General features: G+C 37.9%; 1 protein-coding gene across 2 annotated transcripts in view; it reads left to right on the top strand.

Moving 5' to 3' along the window:
* The window catches only part of DCP2 (decapping mRNA 2), a 51,503-nt gene that overhangs the window by 23,252 nt on the left and 14,234 nt on the right, over positions 1-14,017 (top strand). For both annotated transcript variants that reach the window (XM_045446811.1, XM_045446810.1), the window contains 5 exons: positions 293-391; positions 10,518-10,670; positions 10,793-10,905; positions 11,005-11,112; positions 13,448-13,583. In XM_045446811.1, the coding sequence (XP_045302767.1) occupies positions 293-391; positions 10,518-10,670; positions 10,793-10,905; positions 11,005-11,112; positions 13,448-13,583 (609 nt within the window). The remainder of the gene's footprint in view (positions 1-292; positions 392-10,517; positions 10,671-10,792; positions 10,906-11,004; positions 11,113-13,447; positions 13,584-14,017) is intronic.

The following is a 14,017-nucleotide window of genomic DNA, read 5'->3' on the forward strand; positions in this document are numbered from 1 at the left end:
AAAGGCCAAAGTTTGTATATTTTTTCTGCATTCTGAGTCCTAATATTTTATACTTGTAGTATGACTTATTGCAAAGAAATGTCACTTTATTGAAGAAATACTTTAAAATGGGCAGAATGCCCATCTTCATACTGGTATAGTGAGACTTTTGGAAGATATTAAAACCAAGTACTGTATAAAAATATTGGTGATAACAGTTACTTGAAGGAAGGTTACTTCAAACACCTTTGACCTAGAAAGGAGTGTGGGAAAGGAAGGCAAGTTTTATTTTTACCTCTGCTCATTTTTATAGGTACTACTGGTTCAGGGGTACCTAGCAAAATCAGGCTGGGGATTTCCAAAAGGAAAAGTAAATAAAGAAGAAGCTCCTCATGATTGTGCTGCTAGAGAGGTGAGTTACTGCAGTTTGAAACACGGTAGCATTCGGTGATTATGCTTTGAGTAAAGTACTTTTTAGTTATGGAAATTTACTGTTTGGACCGTCTAATCCTCTTTCTAGAACTTGACTGCAAGAAGTTAACTTATCTTTTGTAAGGTGACTGTTGATTCTTTTGTCCACATGTATCATTTATTCTTCCCTTATTTGTTTCCGTTTTCTTTTATTGTCCATTTTTAATTCTGTTATCTCTAACTCCTTCTCTACCTTGTTTTAAAATTGGATTTGCAGTTGGTAAAACACTTTGGCATTTACAACCCCTGTTTTATGTATATTGTCTTGGCTTCCAGACAAGTGCACAATTTGTGCTTCCTTAAGAAATTTACATTTGTTGCTCAAACCCACTCTACCTTCCCACTGCCTGTAAGATGAAGTTTAATTCTTCAAACTATTGAAACTCCATCCCTTATTCCTGACACAAAATTTAGCCATTCCTAAATTTACCTTTATTCTCAGTCAAAAGAATTTATTCTCTGTTACTTGAATTTAACTGATTTGTTTCAGCCTCTAAACTTTGCTTATATTATCTCCTTACTCGGAAAGTTGTCTTTTCTTCCTAACTATTCAAATCCTATCTAGACCGAGCTCAAATTATGACTTTTCTTATTTGTAAAGTGAGGTTTAGCATGAATAACTTCTTTTTTTCTTTTTTTAAATGTTTATTCATTTTTTGAAAGAGGGAGAGAGAGAGCACAAGCAGAGGAGGGGCAGAGAGAGAGGAGACAAAATTCAAAGCAGGCTCCAAGCTCTGAGCTGTCAGCACAAAGCCTGATGGAAGACTCGAACTCATGAACCATGAGATCATGACCTGAACGGTTGGACGCTTAACCTGACTGAGCCACCCAGACGCCCCCTCCTTTTTTGTTTTAACTGAGGTGTAGTTTATACACAGTGTTAGTTTCAGGTGTAGACTAGAGTGGTTCAGAAAATCTGTATACATCAATGCTATGCTTACCACAAGTGTAGCTATCATTTGTCACCATACAACGCTATTACAATACCATTGGCTGTGTTCCCAATACTGAATCTTTTATCCCTGTGTTTTATTTATTTCATAACTGGAAGCCTGTACTTCCACTACCCTTCATCATTTTGTTCCTCCCCTAAACCACCTCCCCTGTGGCAGCCATCAGTTTGTTTTCTGTACTTGTGGATCTTTTTCTGCTTTTTGTTTTTGTTTAAAAAAAAAATTTTTTTTTAATGTGTACTTATTTTTGAGAGAGACAGAGACAGAATGTGAGTGGGTTAGAGGCAGAGAGAGAGGGAGACACAGAATCTGAAGCAGGCTCCAGGCTCTGAGCTGTTAGCACAGAGCCTGATGCAGGGCCCGAACCCACAAGCTGTGAGATCATGACCCAAGCTGAAGTCGGACACTCAACCAACTGAGCCACCCAGGCGCCCCTGTTTTTGTTTTTTTAGATTCCAAATATAAGTGAAATAATATAGTAATGTCTTTCTCTGACTTATTTCACCTAACATCATACCCTCTAGACTATCCACGTTGTTGCAAATGGCAAGATCTCAGTCTTTTTTTTTTATTTATTTTTTTATTTTTTTATTTTTTCAACGTTTATTTATTTTTGGGACAGAGAGAGACAGAGCATGAACGGGGGAGGGGCAGAGAGAGAGGGAGACACAGAATCGGAAACAGGCTCCAGGTTCTGAGCCATCAGCCCAGAGCCCGACGCGGGGCTCGAACTCACGGACCGCGAGATCGTGACCTGGCTGAAGTCGGACGCTTAACCGACTGCGCCACCCAGGCGCCCCTCTCAGTCTTTTTTTTATGGCCGAGTAGTATTCGTGTGTGTGTGTGTACGTACGTGTGTATGTACCCCACGTCTTCTTTATCCATTCATCTATCGATGGGCACTTGGGTTGCCTCCATGTCTTGGTTATTGTAAATAATGCTGCAATAAACATAGGGGTGCTTATGCCGTATATTAGGGTATATGTAAAAACACTGCTTCAAATTAGTGTTTTTGTATTCTTTGTGTAAATACTAGTGGAATTATTGGATCATATGGTATTTCTATTTTTAATTTTTGAGGAACCTCTATGCTCTTTGCACAGTGGCTACACCAGTTTGCATCTCCACCAGCAGCGCACGAGGGTTTCTTTTTCTCCACATCCTCACCAGTACTTGTTATTTCTTATCTTTTTGATTGTGGCCATTCTGTAGAGTGAATAATTTCTGAAGTTCATTCATTTTTTCTTTTTAATTTTAGAGAGCACATGGGAACGGGGGAGAGGGGCAGAGGGAGGGAGAGAATCTTAAGCAGGCTCAGTGTGGAGCCCAATGTGGGACTCGATCCCACATCTCTGGGATCATGACGTGAGCCAAAATCAAGAGTCAGACACTCAACCAACTGAGCAAACCAGGCATCCCTAAGGTTCTTTCTTAATTAAAATTCTGTTTATTTTAAAATTTAACCAGTGAGCTCTATCCTATAGTAGTCTCTGAACTTTAATAACAGTTGTTGTCTAGACATTTGTTTGGCATTAATTATGTAGTACCTGTTATACATTGTGGACTGTATTCTTGTTTGTGAATTCCTTATCATTTATCACATTACATCTTCTTGAAATTTGAGAAGTTGAGCTATAAAGAAGCACAATATAATGGAGAGAGAACTGCTCTAGGAGTTGAAGATTTGTTCCAGTACGTTTCTAGTAAATGCTAGTCAATATCCTAGAGACTTTGGGTGAGCCACTTAATCTTTGTAAGATACACGTACTATTAAGAGTTATTTAAGGGCTTCATAACTAGAAGTAAATATCTTTAAAATCTAAGGTGGTAGTGATTAACTTTGAGATATTTTTGAGACGGCAGTATGGATTTTATGGCATATTTCATTTGGATCTGTTGCCTTACTTTGTCTTGACTCAGTATTTTCCTGTAGCAACGTTCACCTGGTTTAAGTTTGGATGTAATTATTGGTGAGTGATAGTAATTAAAATTCTTACAAACCACTAACATATTTATTTAACATAGAAAAACCGTTAGTGGTTATTTACTTTGGAGTAAGATTTAAAAAATGATTGAAAATGCTACATTTCTAATTCAGTATGGAACGCTTTCTAAGTAAGTATTTGCAATAGCTTATAGACCAATAATACAAGTAAATGAAGGTTTACCCACACCCCTTAATATTGAAAGGTAACAGGTGAGAAATTGAGACATCCTCTAAGACCTTTCCCTTTCTGTGGATAGTAGGAGACTAAATGGAGCGGTTGTAAAGTCTTCCCTTTTATGTCTTCAAATTTTGTGGTCCTCATGCTCATAAGGAAGACAAAATAGAAAGCTTAGCATCCTACTTAGAGGAATTGATCGGTAATCCTGTACGTAGAGTTAGACTGGTCCTACAGCAGTATGATAATTGTCTGGGTCCAGAAAAGAGACTACATTAACTGGAAAACAGGCTAAATTTGGTGAGATCAGCTGTCTCTGTAATTGGATCTTTTGGAGGAAACTTAGAGAACATCAAATATTTAAATTTGCAAAACTGAAGTAGTACCCCAGACCCAAGGGATCATCTACATCTACCACTAGAACCTTCCTTCTGACAAATTTTATACACTATATTGTAAGAGGCTGGGTGATGCAGAAATATAGGATATGGGGGTGGGCAGAGGCAATTAACCTGTGAACTGAGGCACTCAGTTTTCACTTCAGTTTATCTTGTTTGTTTTCTACTCTGAAATACTAAGATAAAAGACTGTCCTATTCATGTGGTGCTAATTTCAGTAATAATTCTAGATCACCATAATTTGTAAGAAAGAAAAAGTTTATTAGGGCATGGGGAATGAGAGAATGGAGTGTAAATGATAGGATGCTACAGAGAATCTTGTGGGGAGGGATACAGCCATTATGGAAGAGGATCAGCTCCATTTTATAGGAGAGGAACTGAAACAGATCAGTTTAGTAACATGCCCAAGGCCTCACAGTGAGCAGCAGAACAGGGATGCAGAACCTTGGTTGGGCTCTGCAGTCCATGTTTCTGACTACTACAATATAGGCAGTCAAGGAATATTTGTAAATGGGTATTTCTAAACACACAGAGATGGAAACAGAAGGAATTTGTGATTTTTAAGTACTGTGTATCTATTTTCTAATAACGTTTACCTTAGGTGAATATGTATAAGTTTTTTTGTTTTTTTTTTTTTCTGTTTTAGAGCTTTTGCCTTGCTCTGAGGAAAGCATAGGTATTCTTAGAAACCATAGACCCTTAATTTCAAGGAAAGACTTTTTCCTTTTGATAGTAAGAATTAATCCTTTTAAACTTTCAGATCTAAGTAACATCCTCTTTTAGCTGATAAAGGAACATGTCAGAAAAAAACTTGTCTTTAATTTTTCTACATTTTTGGATTAGAATTTGATTTTTATTTTTGGTTTTTAAATGGTTGCCTTTGTTATAAAGAGAGAAAAATTTGGGGGTTAAGGTTGAGCATTCCTATATTAGTCCAGTCAGGTTGCCATAACAAAATACCACAGATGGAGTAGCTTAAACTCAACAGAAATTTAAGTTTTAGAGGCTGAGAAGGCCAAGATCAAGGTTCCTGGTGAGGGTTCTCATGCTGGCTTGCAGGTGGCTGCTTTCTTGCTTTGTGCTCATGTGGTCTTTTTCCTCGGTGCCTGTGTGAGTGCAGAGAGCTCGCCCTTTGTTGTTGTCATCTTATAAGAACACCCCCAACCTTAATGTCCTTATTAGGCCCCCAACCTTATGTCCTCATTTTACCTTATCGCCTCCTCACAGGCCCTATTTCTAAATACAGTCAGTCGCATTAAGGGTTGGGCCTTCAACTTAGGAATTTTGGTAGGACAAATTTCAGTGCAAAGCAGCTGCCATTTTCGAGTTTGAAAGTGTTCAACTAGCAGTCCTAGACTTGTAGTGTATGTTTCTGCCACTTGGTGGTGCTGCAGTATAACAGAAGCAGTGCTGTGTGGCCCTGGTGGGGGGAGTATCACCAATGTCTTAGTTTAAAACCAGATTGTTATTTTTTGTAGGCGTTCATGTTAATATTACAGTTTTCCTTTTAATTTTCACTTTAATTAATTTCCTTTTAATTTTCACTTTCATATTAACCTGTCAGGAAGTGTTCTATCTGAAATTTTTTAGCTGCCATTAGACTTAGGCTAATGCTTTAAACTTTTTTTTTCTTTTAATTTTTTTTTTTTTTAAGTTACGTGTTTCTGTCATGAGTGTTTAAGCTTGTTTTAAGTTGCTAAATAACATTTTAATTTGGTTTATTATAGTTAAGTTAATGTTGTTATTTCATTATATGTGGCTGTCCAGAGGTGTTTTGTTAAAGCAGAATCTGATCCATCTTATAAGAACTGTTTATGTGATCTGAGCTGAAAGAAACACTGAAAGCAGGTTCCTCAGGGACAAGGTATGAATAATTAATAGAAAGCTTAGTGCCATCTTTTTTTTTTTTTTTTTTTTTTTTTTTTTAGTTTATTTATTTACTTACTTACTTACTTATATAATCTCTACAGCCAACATGAGGTTTGAACTCATGACCCTGAAATCAAGAGTCGCGGGCTCCTCTAACTGAGCCAGCCAGGTGCCCCAACCTTAGTGCCATCTTGATTAGAAATTTCCTGTCTTTAACCTTTTGGTTCACCTTTGTTAATTGGGTTCTGTTACCTTTTTTTTTAAATTTTTTTAATTTATTTTTTTTGAGAGAGAGAGAGAGACAGACAGACAGGGTGTGAGCTGGGCCTGGCAGAGAGAGAGACACAGAATCTGAAGCAGGTTCTAGGCTCTGGGCTGTCAGCACAGAGCCTGACATGGAGCTCGAATCCAAGAACCGTGAGATCATGACCCGAGCCGAAGTTGGATGCTTAACCCGCTGAGCCACCCAGGCGCCCCAAGTTCTAATTATTTTTATTCAGTGAAGTAGATTTAGGACAAGGATGGGAAAATGTTTTCTAGAGATTGTTGAAAGGATGTGTTAGGATAACTTCAGTATATTTTCATTGTTAATTGTGGTGAAATACCAGTTGTTGAATAAGCAAGTGATTCCTGTGTTTTCAGGATTTCATTTTGTTGCTTACTATTTAGCAAAACGGTATATTTTATTGTAATGAAGCTGACTTTAATATGCATTTACATAACTTAATCTTGATAGAATTTGTACAGAGGAACAATTGGTTGGTTTATTCTACTTCTTCCTATAGGTTTATAAAAGATATTAGATAATAGGGAGAGGATTTCATTGTGCTGGTGCTCTTTGGGCAGCACATTTTTTAATCTTACTTAGGGATTTTTATCTGATATCATTTGAGAAGTTAATGCTATTCTCTGTGCCAGGAAAATTAACTATGTACTACAATACAGGAATGGATTTGATCCATAGAAGATGTGGTATCAAAATTTTTGTCTTTGATGTCTGTGTATGTGAGTGAGCTATTAAAAGCTTTTCCTGGTAAATATGATGAGAATGGATACCTAACTTTATTTTTTATTTTGAGAGAGAGTGTGTGTGTGTGAGTGGGGAGGGGCAGAGAGAGGTAGAGAGAGAATATCTATCCCACCTGGGGCTCCAACTTCTGAACCGTGAGATCATGACTTGAGCCGAAATCAAGAGTTTGGTGTTTATTTGACTGAGCCACCCAGGCGCCCCTGGATACCTAACTTTAGAGGCAAATCAGTCTTCATCACTTCTAGAATTGGGAGTTTATATCTGTTACTTTATTATATTTGTTCTAAGTTTGGTTGTACAGGGTTTGAAGCTATGTTTAGCGCTGATGGCTCTTTTCATTTTACCTCATATTGTACCACTTCCTCCCATATGATTCTTCAGCTATAGTCTTTCCCAGCTCTAAGCGGAATGCCATTTTCCTATCTGGCAAACTCCTATTCATCTTTCAAGTCCAGCTCAAGTGTATCCAGCGGACTAGAGTGCTGTCCATGACACCTTCTTGAGATAACCACCCTATTTCACAACTCACACCTTACCTTAACCCATGACTGAGTTATGTATTCCTACAGTATCCACCTACCTCTTGGCATGTATATTGTATTACAATTATTTTCTTTTTTAGGCTGAGTTCCTTAAAGAGCAGTGCTTGCTTTATTAATTTCTGAAGTCCGTGTGTAGGATGGTACCTGTTACTTATTAATAAGCACACAGTACATATTTGAATGCACTAAATGCATTACTATTGAGATAATTACAAGTAGTATAGAGCAAAATAAAGAACAGTAACACAAAGAATATATTTGCCTATTAATATTTTGCCATATTTGATTTATTACATTTGATACATATGTGTGTATGGTTTTTATTATTACTGCTGAATAACTTGGGAATAAAATGCAGACATAATGCCCCTTAATCCCTAAATACTTATGCATGTAAAATTTTTTTTAAGATAAGTGTACTCTTTTTTGGCGGTGGGGGGAGAGAGAGCATGTGTGCACGTGTATGCAAACCAGTGAGGGGCAGAGAGAGAGGGAGAGACAATCCCAAGTGACAGCCTGATGGCAAGGCTTGATCTCACAAACCATGAGATCATGACCTGAGTTGAGATCAAGACACTTAATCAACTGAGCCACCCAGGTGCCCCTCTTTCTTTCTTTTTTTTTTTCCTTAAAAAAATTTTATGTTTTTAAAATTTTTTAATATTTTTTGAGAGAGAGAGAGAGAACACAAGTAGGGGAGGAGCAGAGAGACAGAATCTGAAGCAGGCTCCAGGCTCTGGGTTGTCAGCACAAAGCCCAACACGGGGCTCAAACTCATGAACCATTAGATCATGAACCTGAGCTGAAGTAGGGCGCTTAACTGAGCCACCCAAGTGCCACTCTTTCTTTTTTTTAAATACCAAGTATATACATGCACACCCAGTCTGACATTTCCAGAAGTAGGAAATACAAGTAATGTTTCTCCTTTTTCTGTATACCACAGAACATTTTTCAAGTGAGTATATTCACCTTGCTTTTAAGATAAGGAACAAAAGGTTTAGCATACTTAGGAATTTATAGAAGTGAGGTGTCATGGAGGAGCCTAAGTTGGGAGTCATGGACTATACATGCCTGAGAGAAGGAGAGATGTGCCTTTTTTGAGGAATGTAGAAAGATGTACATCGAACTGACAAGAGAAGGCAGAAAGATGAAAGAAATGAGTAGGAATAGCTCCTCTACACCTGGATCTTGCAAGAGATTCAGCCCTGGCCATGTGTTTTAATATCTTCTGCCCCACTGGTTGGTTAGGAGATGCTGAAACCAGAGGGAAGGACTTACTACAGTGTAAAAGATCCTCACTGGACTTTAGACACTGAGAATCCAAAGCCTTTTTGACTGGGGGGATGAAGTGGAGAAGGACTTCATCAGAGTAACACATGTTATTTGAAGAAGAACTTTAAGGCTAGAAGAGATGAGTAGTTTTTTTATTTTACACAGAAGCCCAATTTGTTAATCAGAGTAAGTATGGTTTCTTTGGTTGAAGGAAGAGGTAAAGGTTGGATGTAACACCAATTCCTGAGATGTATGTTCTCCCAGTTCCTCCTCCTCCAGCCCCTGAGGGAAGGCAGTTTTAGAACCATGCGTCTGTCTTTTCACTAGTTTTCAGTTCTTTTGCGTTTGCCCCCCACTCACACACAAATGAGGTTGTAGCTCTACTTTTGAAATCTGTCCGTAAAAAAAAAAAAAAGTTAGTATTAATCACAATTCAGTTTTCATGTTTGAAAAATAGTTTTATTTGTATAAGAGTTTTTAGTCTGTAACTTGGTGTATGTAGATTCATATGTGCTGTTAATAAAATCATATGTGGTCCCAGCTTAAGAGTTCTGGACCCAATTACAATGAGTGTGTGTGGTGGTGGAGGTGGGGGTGGCTGTTGTTCTCACACCAACAAGCAATTGACAGACACTGGCTGCGTGTCCTATAATTCAGCTCAATTCTGAGTTTGTCTACCTGGATAGAATCAAATCCCACAGGTTAAGGGACTCCTACAAGACTGCCCTTCACTTCAGATGACAGTCATAAGTCCAGGTTTCTGGACTGTCATCTGAATTTCTGTATTTCTGACCTAGATTGGAGGTTCCAGCGGCCCCCCTCCTTGGGTTCAGTTAATTTGCTAGAATGGCTCTTAGAACTGAGAAAAACTGGTTTATTTAAAAGGATATATATAACTCAAGAACAGCCAGATGGAAGAGATGTAGAGGGCAAAGTATGGAAAAAGGGTGCTCTCTCCTCCTGTACCACTCTTCCCAAATCTCCACGTTCATTAACCCAGAAGTCACCGTCCAGTTCCCCACCCCTCAGCCTTTTGGGTTTGTATAGATAGAGGTGTCTTTGTGTAGGCAGTCTTGATTAAATCACTAGCTGTTGGCTTTTTGAGCTCAATCTCTAGCCTTTCTCTCCTTCCTGGTGATGGGAGGAGGGTGGGGGTTGAGGGTGGGACTGAAAGTTCTAGTCCTCTGAACTTGGTTGGTTCTCCTGGCAGTCAGCCCCCATCTTTAGGTAGGGGCAAGAAGTTACCTCATTAACATAACAGAAGACATCCTTGTGGCTTTCATGCTTAGGAAATTCTGAGGGTTTTAGGAGGTTTGTACCAGAAAGGTGAAGAAAACCAAATAATATGTTTTTCTTATTGTAAACCGCAGTATCACACATCTTCCTTCATTGAATAGGTGAAGAACTTAGGCTCAGATATATTAAAGGGTTTATCCATAGTTGAACAGTTCAATAGAGGCAGAACTAGAACCCTAGAGCATTCTGACTTCTTGCCTAGTGTTTTCATGCCTTTACTTGCCTGGATATTTCTGAGTTTTTGCCTTTGAAGTAAATTTTAACAAACTGGAGGTCTAACAGCAGCAATTGAAAATCATCATCCAGGGGCGCCTGGGTGGCGCAGTCGGTTAAGCGTCCAACTTCAGCCAGGTCACCATCTTGCGCTCCGTGAGTTCGAGCCCCGCGTCAGGCTCTGGGCTGATGGCTCAGAGCCTGGAGCCTGTTTCCGATTCTGTGTCTCCCTCTCTCTCTGCCCCTCCCCCGTTCATGCTCTGTCTCTCTCTGTCCCAAAAATAAATAAAAACGTTAAAAAAAAAAAAATCATCATCCAAATTTATTTCCAGGTCTTTGAAGAAACTGGTTTTGATATCAAAGATTATATTTGTAAGGATGATTACATTGAACTTCGAATCAATGACCAGCTTGCTCGTTTGTACATCATTCCAGGAATTCCAAAAGACACAAAATTTAACCCAAAAACCAGAAGAGAAATTCGGGTATGTAACTGAAAGAATTTTCAAGTTGCTAGACAGCATCGAAGTTGCAATTCAATGAAGTAGGAAATTGCTTTTAGAAACTCCTTGATGATAATTCAATGAATTCTTTTCTTCTGTCTCAGAACATTGAGTGGTTCTCCATTGAGAAATTGCCCTGTCATAGAAATGATATGACTCCAAAATCCAAACTTGGTTTGGCACCTAACAAATTCTTTATGGCCATTCCCTTTATCAGGTATGTCCTTGTTTATCAAAATACTAAAGTAATCTTCGTAATTCTGATAGTTTCTTTACGTAGCCCAGTTTTAAAAGTGAATTCTTAATGTTTCCATAGGCCATTAAGGGACTGGCTTTCCCGGAGATTTGGAGATTCCTCAGACAGTGACAATGGATTTTCCTCTGTTGGTAGCACACCAGCTAAACCCACTGTGGAAAAATTGAGGTAAAGAAATATATTCATAGGATTCCTACCTCCTGATAGTTTTTTTTTTTCTTAATTTTTATTTATTTTTTGAGAGGGAGAGAGAGAGAAACAGAGCACGAGTGGGGGAGGGGTAGAGAGAGAGAGAGGAAGACACAGAATCTGAAACAGGCTCCAGGCTCCAAGCTGTCAGCACAGAGCCTGACATGGGGCTCAAACTCACGGACTGCAAGATCATGACCTGAGCCAAAGTCAGACACTTAACCAACTGAGCCACCAAGGTGCCCCTACCTTCTGATAGTGTTTAACACTAACATATTACTTCCAAAGTTTCCAGAGGTGTTGAATTCTTTTCTGTAGGTACTATTTTGTTACTAGTCTCATAGATAATAGAAATTTTTTTATAAAGGGTTTTTAATGAGGTGAAAAAGGTTAATTGGAGTTGGAAAGGAGCTTCAGGCTCATTTTAAAATAGTATACACAAGAGGGTACCACCTTTTTAGATGGATAGAACATGAGGAAAAAAAAATCTGTGTGTTTATAGTTACTTCTCTATTCTTATATCCTACTTTAAGAGGAAGTTGAATCTGAAGGTGGTTGAATGGGAGATATGTTGAGGTTTGTTTTTGTGTAGGGCGATGAGTGCAGATGAGTAATTTGTTCAGAAAGATAGAACTGTGAAGACGTGGGGTGGCTTCTCTTTTTTCCAACATAGACTGTTGTACTGCAAAAAGTGACTGTTATGTGGACAGGAACCACAAAGAACATTTTCTTGGTTGGAACTTAATTGTATCCAAATCAAAATTACAGAGTAGGCTGAGTAAGGAATTTTGTTAAATAAGCATGTATGTTTGTAATAAGCTTGCTAGAACTTTGTTAGGTTCAGAGAGAGTTGCATTTTACATTTTCTTTAATTTAATTTAATGTTCTGTTTTCATCCCAGGGCTTCAAAAATTAAACAGGAGTAACCACATTTATAGTCAATATTTTTAAATACATAGGGAATATTCCATTTTAGCTGGGTTTTATGAGGACAGGAGTTTGGACTAAATGCCCTGAGAATCATTTCTGCCTTTCAGAACCTATGGTTATAATCACCACATTATATACTACTAAAGTAAAACACTGTAGAAAAAGTAGACAGGAGTGTAGGCAAAATTAAAAAGAGACAAACATGCAACTAAAAAGTTATGAAATAGTGACACTGTTTGGAAAAAAAATTGTATGCTTATTCATGTTTGGGTCCACCATAATGTGTGATAGGCCTCCCCTATCTTCTAGTCCTAAGCTTTGTGGTCCTGGAAGGTGGAATAAGGACATAATAAAGCAGCTTTAACCAAATTTCAAGTTTCTTAGGCGGGGATAGTGTGTTTTTAGCATATAGACTAATGTCTTTGGTGATGTGTTAGAGGAAATACCTGAATTTTGTCTCAAGAAAGTAGGGATGCTGCAATTTTATTATAATTAAAAAAAATTTTTTTTTAATGTTTGTTTATTTTTGAGAGAGAGAGAGAGAGAGACAGAGTGTGAGCCGGGGAGGGGCAGAGAGAGAGGGAGATATAGAATCTTAGGCACGCTCCAGGCTCTGAGCTGTCAGCACAGAGTCCCAACGCAGGGCTCGAACCCACAAACTGTGAGATTATGACCTGAGCCGAAGTCAGACACTTAACCGACTGAGCCACCCAGGCGCGCCTATTATAATTTTTTAATGGGAAAGGAGAAGAACTCTCAAGTATTCAGAAGCAATCACTGTAATGCAGTTCTTTGGATCAGTGTCTCTGGACTGTATTATACATGTAAATGGTACTGTAGAATATTGGTTTTTTTATTTTTTATTACGGACCAGTGCATGAGTACAACCTTTTACAATCAAATTCTTTCATATAAGAATTTGAGACCAGACCTTTATTTAATTTGCTCATCTATTGTCTTCAGCTCCTTAATTTTTTTTGCCCTAGAATATAGCTTAAATTTTCAGTTCCTCTTCTACTTCAAATTCCATACTTTAAAAATCCTGGTGAGAATGTGAGTTATCTGTCCTATTAAGAAGGAATATCCACTTACACTTGTTAGTTTCAACTAAATTTGGAATTATTTTCTTGAGATTTTTAAAGGTATGATCAGTTATAGGGGGAGGTAATGTGGTTAATTTAGAAAAGTTTGGGATTAAAAATACTACTTATTAGTTCATTCAAAAAGTAGTGAACACCAGGCCTTCACTGACTGTGTCCTTATGTAAGGTACATCCCAGTGCAGGGAGATGATAAATAAGAAGGTAAAGTTTGTAATCTGGTGTTAGAAGAACTTTAAGTGAAAATTTTCTGATCTGAATTTTATTTTTTAAATCTTGGTATAGTCGAACCAAATTCCGCCACAGTCAGCAGTTATTTCCTGAAGGTTCTCCTGGTGACCAGTGGGTGAAACACAGGCAACCACTGCAGCAAAAGCCATATAATAATCATTCTGAAATGTCTGACCTTTTAAAAGCAAAGGTGAGTGATAATACATTTAAAGATTTTTCTAACTTTAGATTTGATTTTGAAATGTATCTGAATCGAAGAACTGCAGATTAACAGTTAAAGAGCTCTGAATTGTTGATCAACAATTGCTGCATTCCTGACTTGTGATTTGAAGCACGGCTGAGTCTTCTTAACCTTTACAGTTTTGCTGTAAATCCAGTGTAGTAAGTAATCAGAATTAACATCTGACTTTGGTATATATGCAACCAGTGAAAGGTTTATTGTTGTATTGAATTTAGTGCATGATTATACCACACTTTATTTATCCATTCTACTCTTAATAGACATTTTGGATGTTACCTGTTTCAGGCTTTTATAGACAATACTACTATGAATATTTCTGTACATATCTTTGGATGAGCATACACCGTTCTTTTGTGTATAGGTAACAAACAGAATTTTTGGAT

Source organism: Leopardus geoffroyi, chromosome A1, assembly GCF_018350155.1.
Source record: "Leopardus geoffroyi isolate Oge1 chromosome A1, O.geoffroyi_Oge1_pat1.0, whole genome shotgun sequence".
NCBI lineage: Eukaryota > Metazoa > Chordata > Mammalia > Carnivora > Felidae > Leopardus > Leopardus geoffroyi.